We start from the raw sequence: 20075 nt of genomic DNA, 5'->3' as shown, positions 1-20075 counted from the left end.
CTCTTTCCTCCCAGACACAAAATGTCTTTTGTTCAGGGGGTGGGGGAAGATGGCGCTTAAGGCGCCAAGGCCAGTGAGCCCCTGGGGCTGGGGAAAGGTGAGAGAGGGCTCTGTGCCCCCTCCATCCTCTCTTCTACTCTCCCCTCCCCATCAGAGCCTGGGAAAAGGTGCAAGCCGGGCCAGGGCCAGGGTCATTGTCACGGCTCCTGCCCAGCCCAAGGGGGAACACAGCCTTTGTTTCCTAGGAAGGATAGACCAGTTTGGCCTCCCAGACTTGGGCTGCAGCAGGGAAAGCTGGGGGAGGGGCTGTCTCCATTCCAGCTTTATGTCCCCAGCCTAACCCCTCCCCTGGAGATTGGGGAGGGGATTCTGGGAGGAGCCCTAGCCCACTCCTCCCCTCCCCTCTATGGCCAGGAGAGGGAGCCCCAAGTGTGAGCAGAAGGTGTTCTAGTCAGGAGGGCAGCGGCCATGGTGACTGGCCTTTACAAGCTTGCAAAAGTCCTGCTGGATTCCCCCCCTCCCCCTTTTCCCTGGGAAGCAGACCCCAGTGCTCTTACACTGGGGATCTTACAGACTGGGAAATTCACCTTCAGAGGTGAAGTCACTTGTTCTCGCTCACTCAGTTAATAGGGGTCCACAAGCCCAGGGCGGGCGGAAGAATGGACAGAGGTCCTGTCTCAGTGATGGATGGTAGAGTGGGGGTCCCAGCGGGACCTCAGAGAGGCGGTCCTGATGAGCCAGAGCATTGGAGCCAAAGGGAAAGAGAGAAACACAGAGGAAGGGAAGAGCAGCCACCCCTGCCAGCCTGGGGAGGACTAGCTCTTGCACCGTCAAGGCTGAGGAGCTTCTTGTTTCCATGGACACGGGGAGGGGGGCTCCTCTGGAGAGCGTAGGAGAGGCCCCTGAGAGGATGAAGGCTAGCCAGGCAGGGAAGGCTATTGCATGGTATTTTCAGGGCCTTCCCTGAGCACAGGGGAGAATGGGCAGAAATGGCCCCCAGCAGCTCCAGGTCTCGGACGGGACAGGTCTCCCAAGTGTGAGGCCCATGCTGTCAGCCCCCTGGGGACCTGTAGGTCAGGGAGAGCAGGAGCCTCTGGAGGAGCTGCAGGTCCATAGGGCTTTGTCCTGAGACAGGTTAGCCCGGGCGTGCGGCTGCAGAGCTGTGTCACCCTGGGCAGCTTCTCTAACTTCCCTCCCTTAGCACCTACCTCCCCATGCACTGGTGAGCGATCCAGAGAGATACCATTGGTAAAGTTCTGGGCTAACCTCGTCTTCATTAGAGGGATCTCAAGACCGTGTCGAGCAAGGGTCGCTTGGAATCTTGGAAGAACATGCCAGCTGTCTTTAGGCATGTGAAGGGCCGGCTCAGCTTGTGGAAGGCCCACCCTCGTCAGAAACAGTGGAGTCAGGAATAACTCCTATATGTGCTGGGCTGCCCCAAAAGGGCTGGCCTTTGCCTCCTGGGATGGCCACGTGTCCCCATGGCATTGGATCATTTCAAGGAACAGCATTTATTCTGATGCTTCCTAAAGGGTGGTGGTGGCGGGTGCCTTGTTTTGCAAGGCAGTGAGGTTAAGTGTCACATGTCTAGATTTGACAAATTCTAGATCTGAATTCAGGTCCTCTTGATTCCAGGACTGGTTCTCTATTGTACCACTCAGTTCCCTATTTTTAACAGGAATGGGTGTCATGTTTTATCAAAGACTTTTTTGTATTTATTGAGAGAATCATAGGATTTTAATTTTTTTTCCCCCCTGAGGCAGGGGTTAAGTGACTTGCCCAGGGTCACACAGTTAGGAAGTGTTAAGTGTCTGAGACCAGATTTGAACTCGGGTCCTCCTGACTTCAGGGCTGGTGCTTTATCCACTGCATCACCTAACTGGCCCTTATTATTTTATTGTTAAGCTTATTTCTTAACATTGAACCAATTATATCATTCTTGTTATCTTTGGGATATGTCACTGATATTTCATCCAACATTTTTGCACCAATACTCATTAAGGAAGTTGATTTGTAATTTTTTTCCCATTCTGATTCTATTCGCATTAGGTATTAAGACTATATTTAGGACAAAAAAAGGAATTTGATAGGGCTCCTAATTTTCTTAAACAGTATATGTAGTACTGGAATTAGTTGCTCCCTAAATATATAGTAAAATTCATTTGTGATTCCATCTGTTCTATTTCCTATTCTGTTAATATGGGCAATTTATGTTTTTGTAAATTTTCACCTACTTCATTTAGATAGTCAGTTTTATTGGCATAGAGTTAGGACAAAGTAGCTTCTAATGATGTTTTTCATTTCCTCTTTATTGGTTGTGAATTCACCATTTTCATTTCTGTTACTGGTCATTTGTGTTTTGTTTTGTTTATTTTTTCCCAAAATCAATTTAGTTAATGGCTTACCCATTTGATGTTCTTTAAAAAAAAAAAAAAATCAGTTCCCAGTTAATGGCTTTTTGCTTTCAGTTTTGCAAGGACATCATAAAAAAAAAAGATGCATGTTGGTTGAAATACATTGATTTTGACTTGGAATGATCATCAAAGGCCGTCACGTCCATCTAATCCCATTCATTTTACAGATTGAAAAAACCAAGGCCCAGGGAAGTCAGGTGGATTGACCAAAGTCATAAGGTGTCAACATCAGAAGTAGAATTTGAATTCAGGTCTTTTGATTTCAGAGTCAGGGCTCTTTCCGCTTACCAGGTCTGGGATTTTGCAGTTTAACCCTCCAAGACAACGTCTAGGATGAAAAACGAAATCCTGAGCACACCTGAGCCCTTCCCCGTCTTCCTCTCTACTTCCATAAGCCTTCCTCCATCTTCCTCCTCTTCTCCCTCCACTGGAGCGCCATCTCAGGATTCCCCTTCTCGAGTCAAAGTCTCTTTTCTCCACAGGGTAAATATGATGAGGAAATTGAAGTCTACAGACACCACCTGGAGCAGATGTACAAGCTGTGCCGGCCCTGCCAGGCGGCTGTGGAATATTACCTCAAACACCAGAACCGGCAGCTGCGCGCTGTGCTGCTCAGCCATCAGTTCAAGCGGCGGGAGACCGACAAGACCTACATGCAGGTAGAGAAGAAGCTCCCCCGGCGCTTGGCAGCGGGTCCAGGGCTTTCCTCAGGAGGTGGTAACTCGGAAGGTTCTCAGTCCTGTCTGACGCCATTCAGGGTGTCTCTGGAGGAGTCTGCCATGTCCTCCGGCACATTTGACAGAGGAGGAAACTGAGACACACAGGGTGACATCACCAGTCATAGCTAGGAAGGGTCTGAGGCAGGAGTTGAATCCAGAAAGCAGAGCCCAGCACTCTGTGCACTCTGGTGCTCCTTAGCTGCCCCATCTTGGAAGGCAGCAGCTTCAAACGCCAATATAAATAGCCAACAGAAGGGTCTGTGTGGGGATGACCTGAGAAAATGGGGAGAAGGGAAGGGAACCAGGCTTAGATGGTGACTAAGCTGTGGGCCTGGCACGACAGGAGACACATGTCTCATTGGAGCTTCCTTATAGGTTGGGGGGAGAGGGACTGGTTATGGTGGTCCCCATTTTACAGTGGGAAAACTGAGGCACCAGGTGATGAGACTACCCCAGGGTCCCATACCTAGGGAGTTATCTGAGGTGAGCGCTCGACAACGCTGCTTACTGTGTACAGAAACCACATTAACATAATGTGTTCTGCTGTCATTGTCTTTGTTTTATTAAATGTTTCCCAAGTATATTTTAATCTTGTTGAGTGTTGGCCTAGTGTTTGAGCCCGCTGCTGTAGTAGTGTACCCAGCACATTCCCATTTAGAGAAACTAAGGTGTGAGGAGGTCAACCTCCTCCAAAGACCTGGCAGGGGAGGGAATGGCCATTACACTGGCACGGACCACAGATTTCAGAAGTTGGGCATGAACGATGAGGGAGATCCCGGAGGGCTGGTGTGGGGGTGGGAAAGCTGTCTGGGATGAGCTGGGGAAAAGCATAAAAGATTTCTGAGGAGGAAGGCACAGAGACAGGACCGCTTCTGGAGCTGGCCCAGCCCTCGGATGCTGGTCAGCAAGCGCCTTTCCTTCTCTGGACTTGTTTCCTCATCTGCAAAATGAGGAGGTGGAACTAGGTTGCCTGTAAAATCTCTTCTAGTTCAGATTTTGTGAGTAGGAGCCAAGTCTCTTCTTTCCAAACCCTTCTTCTCTCCCTCTCCTTTTCCCCCATTTGCTGGTACAGTGATAAGCTAGAACTACAGAACCTCACCCAGTAGGTCTTACCTCTCTCCCCTTTCCCGGCCAAGGAGTCTCACCTCAGACAGAGAGGGAGTTCTCCATGTGAATCAAGCTATAGAAAGAGACGTGGGGGGAGTCCTAGCTGCTGCTTGGTCCTCCTTGGGCCTCCCAATGCCCTCATCTTCTGGCCTGGACCTCTGCCAGCGAGCTCTTTGGACGTTGTTCCTAGATGCAGTACGTTAGTCCTCATTTCTTTTCCTTTTCTCCCCCTCAGAGCTTCTGTTCTTCACCATTGACTGCTCCAGCCCAGGTCATCCTCCTCCGCTTCCTCGCCTTCCTGATCTGCAGTTTCCTGCTCTTCACTGCCCTGTATGGCTCTGGCCATCCCTTCTCAGCTGCCTCCTGGACCCCTGCTCTATTGGCAGGGGGAAACGTCTCTTCCCCTGGGACCTCGGCCTCTTCCAACACCACTGCTGATCCAGGGACCCTGGACTGGCGGCAGCTGCTCCACCTGCTTCCTGAGCATGTGCTCAAGAAGCTCTGTGAGGCTTGGGACTTTGGCCAGAGCCACCAGATGGTGGTGGCGGCATTGGGCCTGCTCACCTGCCTTCTGGCCATGCTGCTGGCTGGCCGCATCAGGTGAGTGCTTGGGCTTGGGAAGCAGAGGGGAACATAGAATTAAGAGCTCAGAGACCTTGGAGGTTGCCTTGTCCACTTCCAGGGCTTGCCTCAGGAAAACTTGGGTTCATAGCCTGCTTCTGACACTCAGTGTGGTAGAGTTTCACACAGGGTAGCCCATGGACATGATAGCTAATCACCTGTATCTCCTTTCTCTTCTTTGGCTGGCTCACTTAGCTAAATCAGCCCTCACACTGTAAGGCCTGGAGTTCTCTCTCCCCCCCCCCCCCCCCAGGGTACCTACAGTGACCCCAAAATTAATACTTCACTTTCAGAATCTGAGGTGTGTGGGAAGCATTATCCTCTTGCCAACTGAGAGTGTAGCTTTTGAGCCCCCACTGGTGTACTTCCATTTACAGGAAATCTGTCACCATGACACCACTGGCTCTATTTTTTGGATATTCTTAATACCACTTATTCTTTTTTTTCCCCCCTTTTTCTGAGACTGGGGTTAAGTGACTTGCCCAGGGTCACACAGCTGGGAAGTGTTAAGTGTCTGAGACCAGATTTGAACTCGGGTCCTCCTGAATTCAAGGCTGGTGCTCTGTCCACTGCTCCACCTAGCTGCCCCAATACCACTCATTCTTAAACATAAAACATTTACTTGATGAAAAAGCAAAAGCAATGATAATCACAACATATACTTGAGGAATAATTAAAATAAAAATTACTCATAGACCTGGATTGCAGCCTTCTATTAAGGTTCACAAGTATCCATGGGGATAGTAGACACACACAAACCTAACAAAGGAAGAAGTGATTAGGAAATTCATGTGCCTAAAGCACACTGGAATGTAGGTTTGAATATCCAGGATTCATCATCTTCAGTGTTATTTCCAGACCACTAAAAAATGGCAAATTCTAGCACTGTGGCAGGATGTTGAAATAATATTCTCTTTCACTGGCAAGCACTCCTTCCCCCTCCCCTCAAACCAGAGAACTGACAAGGACCTCGGCTCTCTGGGAGGCCTCTGAGGAGTTCCTCTTTCTTAGGCTGGAGAGGAAAATAGAGTCATGTAGCCTTTTCTGGTCAGCTCTTCAAATAGCAGGGTATTCTACTTTGTCCATTTAGAAGCAACTTCTCATTGGTCAGTCCAGCAAAGACTCTGCGTCTCTCCCTCTCAAGCAAGAAGGGAAATTGAGAGCAATACATATACAGCAAATTAAATACAAGATAGTTTAGGAGGGAGGACACTAGCAAGAGTCATGTCTTAAAAGGAGGAGGGACTCCCTGAGACACAAGCGAAGTAGAAGTGCACCCAGGCACGTGGAATGGCCGGTACAGCAACATGGAGATGGGAGATGCCATGTTTGTGTAAAAAGAGCCAGCATCAGCCTGGCTGGATCATAGAGGGATGGAGGAGGAGGAGGAAGAGTAATGGAGAATAGAAAGGTAGCTGCTCTTGTCCCAGCAGCCCCTAAGGAGGGTGTCCCCAAAGGCTTAGGTACACTCTAAGCTGAAGAAGTCTCCCTGTGCTGTCTTCTGACAGCCCCCAAATAGGGACTCAGTTTAGCATTTCTTCTGAATCACCTTGAAAGCTCTAGCTGCAGAACCATGTTAGTGAACCCATGGCTTTCTGTGCCCTGCAGCCATTATTACCTCAATTCCATCTCTGTCTCGAGTCAGCAATCATTTGTGAAGCACCTGTAGTTTGCCAGAGGAGCCAAGGGTCAGTGGACAGAGTGCCGGCCCCGGGGTCTCTGCCCTCCAGGGGCTTTGCTCTCAGCAGCCCGGACTCAGACCTCTCTAGAGGGGTCATGGGGCCTCCTTTGATTGAGGCCAGGGGGGGTCTGGAGAGTTTTGGGGCCTCATCCCATAGCAGGAGGCACAGGCCCCGCCTTTGGCCCCATCTGCCCTGGACGAAGAGGCACCAGTGACAACAGGCTTTGGCACATCCAGGCTGCTCCATCAAAGCTTCCATGACCAAGAGGAGCCTCTGCAGCACAGAGAAGGGGTGGGAGATAGGTGACTGACACTGGCCCTTCTGGTCCCCGCAGGCTCCGGAGGATCGATGCCTTCTCCTCCTTCCTGTGGTTTCTGCTCTTGGTGCTGCACCTGGTGGAGTGCTACGTAGAGGTGGACCCTCCCCGCTGGCTCGACACGCTCAAATTCAGCGCGACCTCGCTGTGCTGCCTGGTGGGCCTGACTGCAGCTGTGGCTACCCGCAAAGCAACGGGCCAGCGGAGATACCGGCCCCGAAGGTCAGAGCTCCAGCAGTGACGGACTGGGGCGGGGGGTTGTTTCTGTGGTTGTTTTTTAAACCAGAAGCCTTGCAGCTTGGCATCCACCCGACCGGTGCTTTTGTTTCCTCCCCCTTCCCTCCGCACTCACCCACCTCCCTGGAGTAGAGACCCTTCCCTGCAGTCCCCCACCCTGCCATGGGGCTCACCCTCTGAGCCTCGCCCCCTGTTCCTGGAACCCGCCAAGGCTCCAGGGGTGGCTGCCCTTGTTCTCCCCAGGGTTCCTCCGCCCTCGGCTCAGGAGCTGGGGAGAGAGAAAGGAAGGCCTTTCTCTTGTTTCTTCCCTCTCCCTTGATAGAGGTGGGGAGTTGGGGGCTCCTCACCCCTCTTCTGTTGTTTCTCAGGCTTCCCAGGGGGTGGGGAGTTGGGGGGGAGGGGTCAAAGACATCCTTGCTGCCTCTACCTCTTCCAGCAGTGTGGAGAGGTCCTTAGGCTGGGCCGGCTCGGCCGTATGATCCTGCCAGAGTCACTTCTCCCCTTCCCGGTTTTCCTTTCCTTGCTCAGGAAGACGGGGATTTCTGACGGCGTCTCTGGCTTTTAAAGTCCTGTGTCTAACCTGGTTGTATAGCCCCTTCCCATTCTAATGTGCTGTGGCGTGGTGTGACTGTCGGGCTCAGTTAGTCAGGCCAGAGTCACTTCTCCCCTTCCCGGTTTTCCTTTCCTTGCTCAGGAAGACGGGGATTTCTGACGGCGTCTCTGGCTTTTAAAGTCCTGTGTCTAACCTGGTTGTATAGCCCCTTCCCATTCTAATGTGCTGTGGCGTGGTGTGACTGTCGGGCTCAGTTAGTCAGGAAACACATAGGAAACATCTGCTGTGTGCCAGGCACCGTGCTAGTGCTGGAGGGACAGAGACAGCCTCTCCCCTTAAGCTCATAAGCTAACTGGGGGACTTGACCTGGGGGGCAGGGAACACCTCTGAGTGAGGAGCCCAGGGTGGCTGTGGGATGGGCCCCTCCCTACAGCCCCCGCAGCATTGCCGCTGAGCGTACACCTTGGCCTTCCTGGGCCCAGTTTCCTTGTCTGTTCGATGAAGGACAGAGCCGATGGCCTCTTCAGTGTGGCAGGGTAGGACAGGTGCACCCTCAGCTCTGCTGCATCCTTCCCCAGCCTCCCAGGAAAAGCAGCAGGGAAGCCAGCTGTGGCGTCTGTCTTAGGTCCGAGAGTGAAAGCCTGATGGGGGTAGAGGGTAGGTCAGAAAGTCACAGCGTGGGGAGACAGTCTGCCCCCTCCCTAGGAAGAATGGCGCTCTCTCCCTGGGTTTGTCGGCCCCCAGCATTCCTAAGCCAGCTCTAGGAGACCCCTCAGCCCGTGGAGTGCATCTTGATTTGCCACCTTCCTTCTGTGGAAGGTCTCTCTTTGTTCTTGAGAGATGGTCATCTCTGATCACTGGCCAAAGTGTTCCTTCTAGCGGGCAGGCCCAGTCAGGCCCGGGACCTGAGGATGCACCCGAGGGGCCCCCAGATTCCCAGCTGGCCGGTGGCCTGAGTGGCTGAGTAAAGGCACAATTGAAACTGCTTTTATGAAGGACTGAAGAAGGGAGAGAACCCTTCTCTCCCCCGAGCACACGCTGCCCTCCGAGGTGACAGTGCTGCCGCTATGGCGCGGCTGGCTGGGCCTGGGAGATCTCTCAGGGATTGATTCCTTTAATCCCAAGGCCTCACACAGTTCCTGGCACATAGCTAGTGCTAAATAGATATTTGTTTGTTGATTGGGTGAATGGGAAGGGACCAACCCCCTTACCATTCTCCCACCATCTTCCAAAAGGATTTTTTATCCTTGTTCTGCCTTTCTCAGTGGTCATTCCCTTCTCCAGCCTGCCAGCCTTGCCTCCTCTAGGCCTTTGTCCTAGGGAATTCTGCAGATTGTGCACCAAAGGCCTCATTTTGAACCATTTGTTCCCATTATGATTCTATGTCTCCTGATTTATCAGACTGGAGAAACCATTCTTTAAAACTTGGCATTGGCTTTTTTTCTCAAACTTCTCTCCTTTTCTCTGGGATGTCCCCAGCGTAGCACCTCCTTAACCCGGCATATTTGAGGACGGAATTATTGCCCTGGTGCTTTAGCTCCCATTCCACAAATTTGCCGAGGATTCATTTGGAGACCTTAATTTGGGAGTGACTTCTAACAGCCTCCCATCCGCTGGCCCTATAGCTTAGCTTATGAGAAGCCAGGAGGATCATCAGCAAGACCTTGTCTTTCTGCCTTAGCTCAGCTTATCTCCTTGTCTGTAAGATGAAGAACCGAGCCGATGGCCTCTTCGGTGTGGCAGGGTGGGACAGGTGCACCCTCGGCTCTGCTGCATCCTTCCCATTTGGCATTTTCCACCTAGACAGTGGTCTTCTATCATTAGATTAGACGCAACCCAGTGGGTGGTTGTAGTTGGCAGAGGCTCTGCCACTTTGCCTTGTCAGGGTCTCCCCTCATGGTCCTTCCTTCCCTTGGACCCCCATCAATGCCTGTTGGCCAAAGGTAACGCATCCCTGGGCACCATCACCAAAGCTCAGCCTCTGCTTGTCTGCAGTTCTCCAGATCTTGCCCAGAGACAAGCAAGCTTGGAAATTATTCTGGGCCTTTGGCTGTTCTCTTGGTATTACCTCCATCCATTGTCTTCAGTATCCTGGGGCTCTCTGGGCTCTTATCCAGCTGGGTCCCAACAGGAATGGCTGAGAGGGGTGACCTTGGAGAAAGAAGAGCAGATTTAGTTGAAGAGCCCTGAATTCTGATCCTGGGACCCTCCTCTAAATCTTGGTTTCCTTAATAAAATGAGGTTAGACTCTTTTAACCCTCCCTGCTCTAACTTCCACCATTTTGTTTTTTAATTGCTAACTCCCTCCAAAAACTAAAACTGGTCTCGGTGAGGTCTGGTCCCATGGTGCCAAAGTGCAGAAACAATGGCAGAAATTCAGGGGACAAACAGGGTCTTCTTCCTTCCCATCAATGGACGTGGTAGCCAACCCTGAACTCCCTCTCTTTTATTTCCTTAATTTTTTGTCTCTCTTATTTTCTATCACCTGGATTTCCTAACGTATCTCTTTCCCCAGAGACCTGTTCTGGGTGCCAGTAAGAAACAAAAGCAGCTCACTAACAGGCTTGAGCAACTGACTTTCCCAAGTCTAATTGTATATGCAGTATTACCCATCTGTAGACCTCATCACCTCAAAGAAGTAACAGGAGGGCTCTTCTCAAATCTCTTCTGGGGGCTCCAGCTGGGACCTCTCCCTTCTCACTTCAGAGAAAGGAGGCCTGGGTTGTTATCCTAGCTCCGCTTGATAAGTGGCCCTTATAACTATGGACGGGTCCTGATTTCAGTCTCTTCTGTAAAATGGGGAGCTGAATCCTGCCTGTCTCATGGGGATGAGAGCAGAGCAGGGACCAGTAACTGGCTGCCACAGTCAGGCTGCCAGAATTAGTGCCAGGGATGGGTAAGGGGGACCCTCCATTTATTAGCTGCATAAAAGAAGGTCCTCTCCCTTTAATGAGGATTTAGGTTTTCTACTCTGAGCCCTATTCTTCTGTGGCTCAGAATCTGGATATATCCTTCTTCCAGAGACTTAGAGAGGTGATAGTCGAGTTTGAGATACTCATCATTTTATTGATTTTTAGTGATTTAATTTTTTTTGATGTTTCTCTCCTAAACTTTTCATTTTTGTGTATCCTGACAGTGTGATACTAATAAGCCTTCTCTGATAGTGGTAAATGTGTGTGTGTGTATGTGAAGATTATTTATAATAAGCAAACAGATACATATCTATATCTCTTTAATTTTTTTTTTTTTCCCCTGAGGCTGGGGTTAAGTGCCTTGCCCAGGGTCACACAGCTAGGAAGTGTTAAGTGTCTGAGATTAGATTTGAAGTCGGGTCCTCCTGAATTCAGGGCTGGTGCTCTATCCACTGCATCACCTAGCTGCCCCTATCTCTTTAATTCTAACAAGAAGTTTTCCTTTCTGCTTGGGGTGGGGCTTGGAAAAGCAGTCAGGGATAAGGTGGATTTACTTAAAACAGTGATTCTTGTTTTGGGGGGAATTGGTATTATTTAACCAGTGTGTAATATTGTGTGTGTATGTGTTGGGGCTCATTTTGGTAATTTCTTCGCTTTTGCTTCTGAATTCTACGTCACATTTACTTCTGTGATGTAAAGGGAATGTCACTGGGGAGATGTGTCCAGTGGGTGTTGGGGAACTCCAAGGATAGAGGAAAATTACTCCTTCTGGGAAGTATTGAGTTTCAGTCCTGGATAGTCTGAGACTTCCCCCAAGGGCCAAGGATTTGCACCCAGAGTGCAGCGTGATTGACAAGATCCTGAGAACAGACTGAGGGTAATGCTGTCTCTGGGGTTAAAAGTGCTCTCAGCTGGGTGGACTTTATTTTGGACATGATAACCGTGCCCAGTAAGACCCCTCACCCAGGAACTTTGTCCCAGAATTTCCTCCCATCCCCAGGTCACCCTCTGTGAATCCTAGTTTGCTTCACTCATTCCCCATTCAGGGGTGGGCTTCTCCCCAGGTGGTCCCAGGATGCCAGGACGCTAAGAACCATGTTTTTCTCCACGTCCTTGTCCTGTAACATCTATCTCTGTGACTTTCTCTAAACCTCAAAGTGTGTTGTTGTAGTTGTTGTAGTAGTAGTAGTAGTAGTAGCAGTAGCAGTAGTAGCAGTAGTGGTCGTCATTGTCATAGTAGTGGTAGTGGTTGTCGTTGTAGCAGTAGCATTTTGGTTGTTTGCCTGATGACCCCAATTGCTGTAAACCTCACCTCTGGTGCCAGTTTTCATGTTCTTAGCTTTTAAATAAAAGCCTCCTGGCTCTTGGTTGTCCAGCAGTTTTGATTGTGGGTGACATCTCGTTTTATCCTTTCAAAATTTTAAAGCATTTCCACGTGGAGAGAAGCTTCCTTTGGGGTTTGGGGGGTATATGTACAGTGGCCCACAAGGATCACTCCTGCTGGGGGGGGTGTCGAACAGCTTTAGGTGGGCTAATCTCCTTCCTGCCTTACCTGTCACTGTGCCTTTTTCTTCCCTCATTTTCAATAAACTTTCCCCTCAATCTCTCATGTGTCTGACTTCTCCATTGGTCCTGTCTTCTTGCCTTTCATTTCCTCTCCAGAGTTAAATTAACATGATTCCCATTTGACAGGTGAAGATTTTAATTCAAATCCTTTGGGCTGAGATCTGAGTGTCCTTATTTTGGCTGAGAGGCCAGGAAGAGTCTCAGCTTAGAATGAATTGGATTTAAAATAGAGAGATGTGCTAGACTTGACATTTCATTGGCACGGGGATCTCCCAGATGAGAAAACTCCCTCCACCATACAGGTCAGCCCCTTCTCTTCAACTTCAATAGTTTTTGAGAGTTATCTAGACCTTATAGGGGCAGCTGCCCTGCAGTCTTTTTGGTATTTTAGGGGGGGGGGGCTTAAGATTTTTTTTTTTTCTGAGGCTGGGGGTAAGTGACTTGCCCAGAGTCACACAGCTAGGAAGTGTTAAGTGTCTGAGACCAGACTTGAACTCGGATCCTCCTGAATTCAAGGCTGGTGCTCTATCCACTGCGCCCCCTAGCTGCCCCTTGGACTTAAGATTAAAAGGAAAATTAAAACAATCTGGTCCCTTTGGAAGAATTCTGTTGCCAGAAGTGGAACTTGAATTTCTTGGCTAAAGGAAGATTCTTCTGTTGGTTGATGTCTTCAGAAATGCCCTAAAGCAAAGATGCCTTGGTTGGACTGTCTGTGCTGCTAGAGACAGGAGGCTCTCTGGTCCAGCTGAAGACAGGAATGGCCCTAGGGCTGAGCCACAGTGTGTCCAGGAACAGGCTCTGCCCCTCCGGGCCCTGGACATCGGGGGGCAGAAGAGGGGCTCACAGACAGCCAGGAACAAACCTGGCACAACGGAGAGATGGCCGCGGAGTAGTCAGACACCGGACTTGATGCGCAGGGAGCCTGCTGGAGGGTTGGAACCTCCAGCCCTGGGCATGTTAATTCATCTCTCTCCAGGCCTGGAGTAATATACTGCAGGGACACTGCAGCATGGTGCTGGAGGAGAGCAGGCCTCTGAGCCAGGAGGAACCCATGTCTTAGGGACAGGCCCTGAGCCCTCCCCAGTGGGAGGGCAAGTTACAAAGGAAGGGAGGCCTGCCTCGGTAGAGGGAGTTTCCACACCTAGGAGTTCTTGATAACAATGACCACGTCCCTATGCATAATGGAGGAAGGTGAAAAACCTTATATTCCTATCAGACCCAGGTAGAAGAAGGTACTTTCTCATTCGTAATTTGAAAAAACACACACACACACACACACACACACACACACACACACACACACACACGTATGTGTCTGGCTCTCTGCGTAATTAACCTGGGAAAGCCTCCCCATGAAGCTCAAGGAGGCTAAACTTCGGCTAGCATGGAGACATGCTAGTGGGCCTGGTCCCCTAGGTCATAGCCCTAGGTCCAAACCTACCTGCCAAGCCCAGTACCACTGGGCATCCTGTATGTATCTACCTTGGGATAGGTTTTTCTGGAAAAGCTGCTACCTTCCATACTGATCATACCCACCCAGTTTATCTAAGGTTCTTCTAAAGTCTTCTTGCTTATGGAAGATAAGGTTCTGCAAATCCAGGGGCCAGGGATTGTCCCAGGTGCTGAAGCCATACTGCTAGGCTATAGGTTGTGTACAAAGGCCTCTATTTGCTCTTCCCATAGAAGAGCAGGGACAAGGAGTTAGTTCAATGAAGCTCACATGTGGGGACTGCTCTTCACTGGTTGTTTGAGTCCTTGCCTCCCCCCCCCATCTCTGAATTTTCCCCAAAATGGACCATGCCTCTTAACAGGAACACGGGAAGTCTGTTAATCTACTGCTCCAGGTCTAGAAAAACAGCAGGCATTCCTCTTAGCCTGCAGTAGTAAACGTTCTACTTTTAAACACTTAATTTGGTGCGAATGGAAACCTAGCATTGTCTGATCTGCCAACCCCATTGCCAAGGCCTGCCACAGCCTTCCAGCTGCGCCCCATTCAGCAGCCTGGACAGCCAAACAAACGTCCATGCTAAGAATTAGTCCGCCAGCCTCAATTGTCCCCTGGGACCAGAGGTAAGGTTTGACCTTCCCTAGATCTCCCCTGCTCTCTCCCTCACCCACTTCAAGTTGGCAGACTAATCTATTAATTCCCTCTGGTCACACTCTCTTTTGCTCCCTCGTAATCGATTGCTTTAATCAGAAGCATGATTAAAATTCTGGCTTGTGGATCTTTCCAGTCTGGTTTTCATTTGTCTTTTCTTGAGTTAAAGAGACACTGTCACCTTTTGTCCAGTGGTTGGCTCGTTTCCATATATTTATATCTGTGTGTGTTCGGTTTTGTTTTTTTAATAATCATTTTAAAGCCATTGCCCCGGGCCTGAAGTTTGCTTTACAATGTCAACGTTGTGTTGTGTATATTCAAAGCTTTGCATCCCTCTCCCTGCCCTTTCCCTACCACTGTGCTTATGCAGGGGCCCTGACCTGGGGCCCAGAGCAGAAGATTTTCTCCCCATCTTCCTGATTCCTTCCCCCTTGATGAGGCGGCAAAAATGTACAAGTTGTTTTTTTTTTTTTTTTCTTTTTCCAATCCTCTAACTAGCATTGCCCAACAAAGTATCATGTTGGTCTTGAACCCCAAAGCTTCATCCTAACTCTTTTCCCATTGCCTGCCTGCAAACTCTGGTCCCAGCAGGCCCAGTTTGAAAACTGCTGGACCACCAAGGGAGGAGCTGGGAATGATCCTAGGTTTGGGGGATTTCCCAAGTCCTAGGAGTCTCTCAGGGGAAGAGGACAGGTGAGTGGGCAGCGTGGGGTCAGCAGGGGTGACAGTGTCCCTTTAAAGTCAAGACCCTTGCACCTGTAGTGAAATTAGTCTTCCTGAGTGCTTGTGGGATTTCTAAGGGATTGGAGGATTGTTCCTCCCATCCCCCCAAAATGGTAGAGATAAGTTTGGGGAGTGAGGGGTGGGTCACGCTGGTACCTCCCAGACGCCCGCTCCTAATGATGTGAATGTGGTCAGATTGTTTTCTTGCTTTCACTAACCTCACGCCTACCCCTGCTCCGAGCTCCTGGCCTGGGGTCTTGCTCCCCCTGGGAGGGATGGTCGACCTCAGCCTCTTGGCCTCCTGGGCCCGCTGTCTCTCCCTTTCCCGCCATGTCATCTGTGTTGTTCACAGGTATCTCTCAGGAGACTCCAGTCCCTTCTTCCCCAGCAGCAGTGGACTGGCCTTCCCATACCCTCCAGTGTCGCCCACCGTGCTCATCCCAGCCCCAGTCCCGCCTGCCTTCTTCCAGTTGACCAACCGGCAGCTGTTCAGGTCTCCACGACGCACATCCTCTTCTTCCCTGCCAGGACGACTCAACAGGGCCCTCTCCCTGGGGACCATCCCCTCCCTGACCCGAGCAGGTGAGGAACAGCACAACATCTGTGTGGGGCGGGCAGGGGGCTCTCGGGAGCCTTTCTTAAGCAGACTCTGATTGTTTCTCCATCTTGTTGGTGATGACCTGGAATCATGGATTTAAGAATATGAGGAGAGGCCCTTGCATTTTATAAAGTGTGGTTTGTCCTGGGTCATAGATATAAGCATTAAAGCAGGTCCTCCAACTTCAAACCCAGAGTTCTTTGCACTGTCCGTGCTGCTCCTGTGACCTTCCCTGGTCAGGCTGTGTAAGGATCCCATGAAGGCTTCAGCCTGGCTTGTGGACCCGACAGCCAAGACCAAAACTGATTCTAGGCGTTCTGTGCTCGGACGCTGTGTTGGGCTCTGGCATTCTAGAGTCTAATCCTCCTTCCAACTTGGGCCTTCTGGAGTCTAAGGTCCTCCAGACTCTACATTCTGGGTTCTAAGACTTCCTCCTTCCCTACCTTTCCCTGCCATCATTGATCCTCTCTTTTACATCTAATCTCTTGGTGTTATCCATCTTCCTCCACCGCTCTATTGATTTAAAGACTAGGAAACAAGATTGCAGTAGAATGACTGCTGGGATTTTTTGGATGGCACTCTAAGGAAAGAACAGGGATCTGAGGGCACAGTGATGGGCTTGCTTTTTTCCCTTTAAATAAAGTATTGTTAATTATCCTTTCCCAGATAAAAGACAGGGTCTTAACTTCAGAAGGGGAGTGATTCCTGCCCCTAATCTTTCTTTAGAAGCTAAATGACAGGCTTGAGGAACAGGCCTTTGTCTGTAAGGATGAAGAGGGAGTTGGACCAACCCCTCCCCTGCGGCGGGTTTGGGTGTCTCCTTCATAGCCGCACCCCCTGCTTTTCTTCCCTTTGAAGAGATAACTCCAAAATCCCCTTTCTGGCTTTCCCAGGGCCTCAGTCAGCCCGTAGCTGGCGTATGTGGGTCTGCACAAGAGCTCCCTTGTCCTGCTCCCTGCTAAGGGATCCATTCAGCCGGTCCTGCTCTGAGCCATTGGCTGACCTTGAGATCTCTGCAGAGATCTGCACAGGGGGAGCACTTCATTCTCTTTTTCTTTTCTGACATCAAGCTAGGGATGTAGGGAATGGAGGTGTCCTACACCAGTAACTACTTCTGTCTCACTTTCTTCAGCTGTAAGAATGTGCATCGTAGTAGCTCCCAGTATACTAGTAAGGAGATAATGGAGGGATAGAAAGCATTTTGCTCAAGCCTTACATTGGGATGCAAAGACCAAAAAAAAAAAAAATTTAGCTGTCAAAATAAAATGTAAGTTCCTTGAAGGTACTAATGATTTCATTTTGGTTTTGTATCCTAATTACTGAACCCAGTGCACTGTAGATACTTAATAAGTGCAGGTTGAATTTAGCTGTAGCTGTTGAGCTCCTTCACTTTGTGCCTGAGGACCCCTTCTCAAAAATGTGTTTTTAAATGCATAAAATATATTGGATTACCACCTGTCCTGAAATGCAGCTGTCAGACTGTTTAAAAAGAACATCATGGACCCCTGGTTAGGAATCTCTATTTCAGGGGGTGGGTCCCTTTAGTTTTAAAAGGACTCCTGGCCATGGTGCTGGAGGGACAGTGCTCAGGTGTCTGTCCATGGTGCTGGAAGGAAGTTTGAGTGTAGGCAGGATTGGAGGTCAGAAGAGGAAGAAGATGATCTGATGAGGGGCCACACAAAATCAAAATAGGTCATATCCCTAAAGAATTTACATTCTATTGGGAGAAAAATATATACATAAAGTACACATATACACAAAGTAATTAGGAGATAGTGGTAATAACTAGGAAGAATCAGAAAAGCGAGCTAGGATTTCTAAGAGAAAAGTGAGGAAAGAGAACCTGTGCAAAGACACAGAGGCAAGAGTTGGAATTTCATCTTGAGCATAATAGGCTGATTTACATGAAAACTCTTCTTAAAATTTTATTGCTAATTTGTTTTTGACATTCTTTTTTTTTTTTAATATTTAAAAATTTATATCCTAAGATCTTCTAAAAGTCTTTTATCTCCCATTGAAGACATGATATATTGAATGGCTTGGTTCTTATAAATTAGAGTCAATTCTCTATATACTTTGGAAATGAGGCCTTTATCAGAACCTTTGACTACAAAAATGTTTTCCCAGTTTATTACTTCCCTTCTAATCTTGTCTGCATTAGTTTTGTTTGTACAAAAACTTTTTAATTTGATATAATCAAATTTTTCTATTTTGTGATCAATAATGACCTCTAGTTTGTCTTTGGTCATAAATTCCTTCCTTTTCCACAAGTCTATGCTCTTCTAATTTATTTATAATCTCATTCTTTATGCCTAGGTCATGAATCCAGAAGACAAATGATATATTAATGTACATGTGAAATTATGCAAGATATTTTTATCTCAGCATGTTACCCAAAAAAGCAAGAAAAATAAAGTAGAAAAAAGTTTGCTTCAGTCTGCATTTTTCACCATTGATCCTTTGAATTGTCTTGGATTATCATATCGACCATAGTATTTAGGTTCATTCCCTTTACAATGTTGCTGTCATTAGGGTATAGTTTTCTCTTGGTTCTACTCACTTCTTTTTGAATCAGTTCATATAAGCTCTTCCCAGGTTTTTCCAAAAGTGTCCTGCTCATGATTTTTTGTAACACAGTAGTATCCCATCACAATCATACACCATAACTTGTTTAGCCATTCCCTAATTGGTGGGCATCTCCTCAATTTCTAATTCTTTTGATTATTGTGGGGTTTGAGTACATGAGAGAGTAATGGAAAGTTTGACTGGTACCATGGTGAGCTGTGAGCATGAACCAAACAAGGCCTAAATGTTGCTCCGAGATGTGTGGACAGCTCTTGTGAAGGAGCTAGAAAAGGAGGAGACTAGGGGAGAGGGGGAGCAGAGAAGGTCCCAGGGACAGGTCTTAGACTGTGCTTTGAAAGACAGGGGAGCTCTAGAGTAAGGGAGGAGGGATATGTCAGATGTTCTAGAGTGAGATGAAAAGCTGGAGGGGGGGAACCTGCTGCCGATGGCCGTCCTCATGTCTGTCTTTGTTTTTCTTTCCAGATTCAGGATATCTCTTCAGTGGGAGCCGCCCCCCATCTCAGGGATCTCAATCCAAGGAGTCACCTGTATCAGGCAAGGAGAACTGCCGGATTTGGGAATTAGAGTGGGATCAGGGAATCACAGGCCTAACCAGAAGAAACTTCTTGGGCCATCTAGCCCAGCCTCTGCTTTACACATGAGAGAAATTAAGGGATTAGATCTGGACTGGAACCGGGAGCCTTTAACTTTATAGCCAGCCCTCCTCTCACTTGCACTCTCTAGAGAGATGGGGAGAGAATTGGGGAAAAGGAGAGAGTATCAATAACAGATCGCATTTTTATTCTATCACTTTGCCTTCTCAGACTTTGGGGAATGATCTTTACTAATTCACAGTTGGGAAAACTTGAAGTCAGAGAGAGTCATTTATGAAACAGCAAGCAGCAGGACTAGATCTAGAATATCAGATCCTAAAATTTATTAAATTGTGAAAGCTTTCAACCTCACAGCTGTGTACCCAGAAATACTGTCTTGGTCCTTCTGAGCTAGGAATCTGCTGAAGGCCCTGCTGGGCAGAAATCCCAACAAGCATATTCCCTGTCCCTTCTTTTCCTATAGCCCCAATGCTACAGAAGATGCCCAGGTTAGGAGAAGAATGAAGAGAGAGGAACATTTCCTATCTTGTTTCCTACAGTTAGTTGGGCTTGAGACTAGAGGGAACAGAAAGACCCAGGTCAAAGGAAGAATGTTGGAAGTAGAAGAGGTTCCCAAGCTCAGCACCTAGGACAATGAAACAAGGAATGAATGAGTTATTAAGCACTTACTATGAAATTTCTGGATGGCATTGTTTCGGATAGCAGAGAGAAGCAGTGAAAGGTAAAAACCAACTTAAGGAAAACTACCAGAGACTGAACTAAATCTCAGGGCTGTTTTAAAGATAAAAATGAAGAAACAAGAAACAGGAGAAGAATGGGAAACATCTGCAGATTTTTTTTTTTTATTTTTTTTTTTAAGTTGCCAACTTTTTACGTTTAGGACAGTAGAGGCCACACTTGGATTCTTGCCGGCTTGTGAGCTAAAAGTGAGAGTAACAGGAGTGAACACAGGGAAAGCCACTGAATTGGACCAAGCGTATACAGTGGGGCTTAGGGCTAGAACAGGATTGGGAGATTAGATTTGTGCCTGTTGTTTGTGACCATTTGAAAATGTATTTGACTTAGCGGAACAAAACATCCTATTAGAAATGAAATGAGCAAAACCAGGAGAACATTGTTACATAGTGACAGGAACATTGTATGATGATCTACCATGAGTAAATTAGCTATTCACAGCAATAAAATGGTCCGAGACAATTCTGAATTGGTAGAGCCTGAATTCAGATCAAAGATAATTTTAATTTTCTTGGTTTTTTTTTTTTTTTTTTTCTGTGTTTTTTGAACCACTTACATAGAAATATGTTTTGCATGACTATACTATCTCAAATTGCCTACCTTCTCAATGAGGGG

At 48.3% G+C, this 20075-nt stretch overlaps 1 protein-coding gene across 5 annotated transcripts in view; it reads left to right on the top strand.

Moving 5' to 3' along the window:
* Nucleotides 1–20075, top strand: part of TMEM201 (transmembrane protein 201) — a 37763-nt gene that overhangs the window by 8683 nt on the left and 9005 nt on the right. For 4 of the 5 annotated variants that reach the window (XM_074306341.1, XM_074306340.1, XM_074306343.1 and 1 more), the window contains exons 4-8: nucleotides 2897–3073; nucleotides 4476–4840; nucleotides 6878–7081; nucleotides 15301–15530; nucleotides 18595–18666. In XM_074306341.1, coding sequence (XP_074162442.1) covers nucleotides 2897–3073; nucleotides 4476–4840; nucleotides 6878–7081; nucleotides 15301–15530; nucleotides 18595–18666 — 1048 coding nt within the window. Of the gene's footprint in view, nucleotides 1–2896; nucleotides 3074–4475; nucleotides 4841–6877; nucleotides 7752–8785; nucleotides 11940–15300; nucleotides 15531–18594; nucleotides 18667–20075 lie in introns of those variants that run through there. The other variant, XR_012488583.1, reaches the window with a different exon arrangement.

This window comes from Sminthopsis crassicaudata, chromosome 3 (assembly GCF_048593235.1).
Source record: "Sminthopsis crassicaudata isolate SCR6 chromosome 3, ASM4859323v1, whole genome shotgun sequence".
Classification (NCBI taxonomy): Eukaryota; Metazoa; Chordata; class Mammalia; order Dasyuromorphia; family Dasyuridae; genus Sminthopsis; species Sminthopsis crassicaudata.
This window is presented reverse-complemented; position numbering and strand designations above follow the sequence as displayed.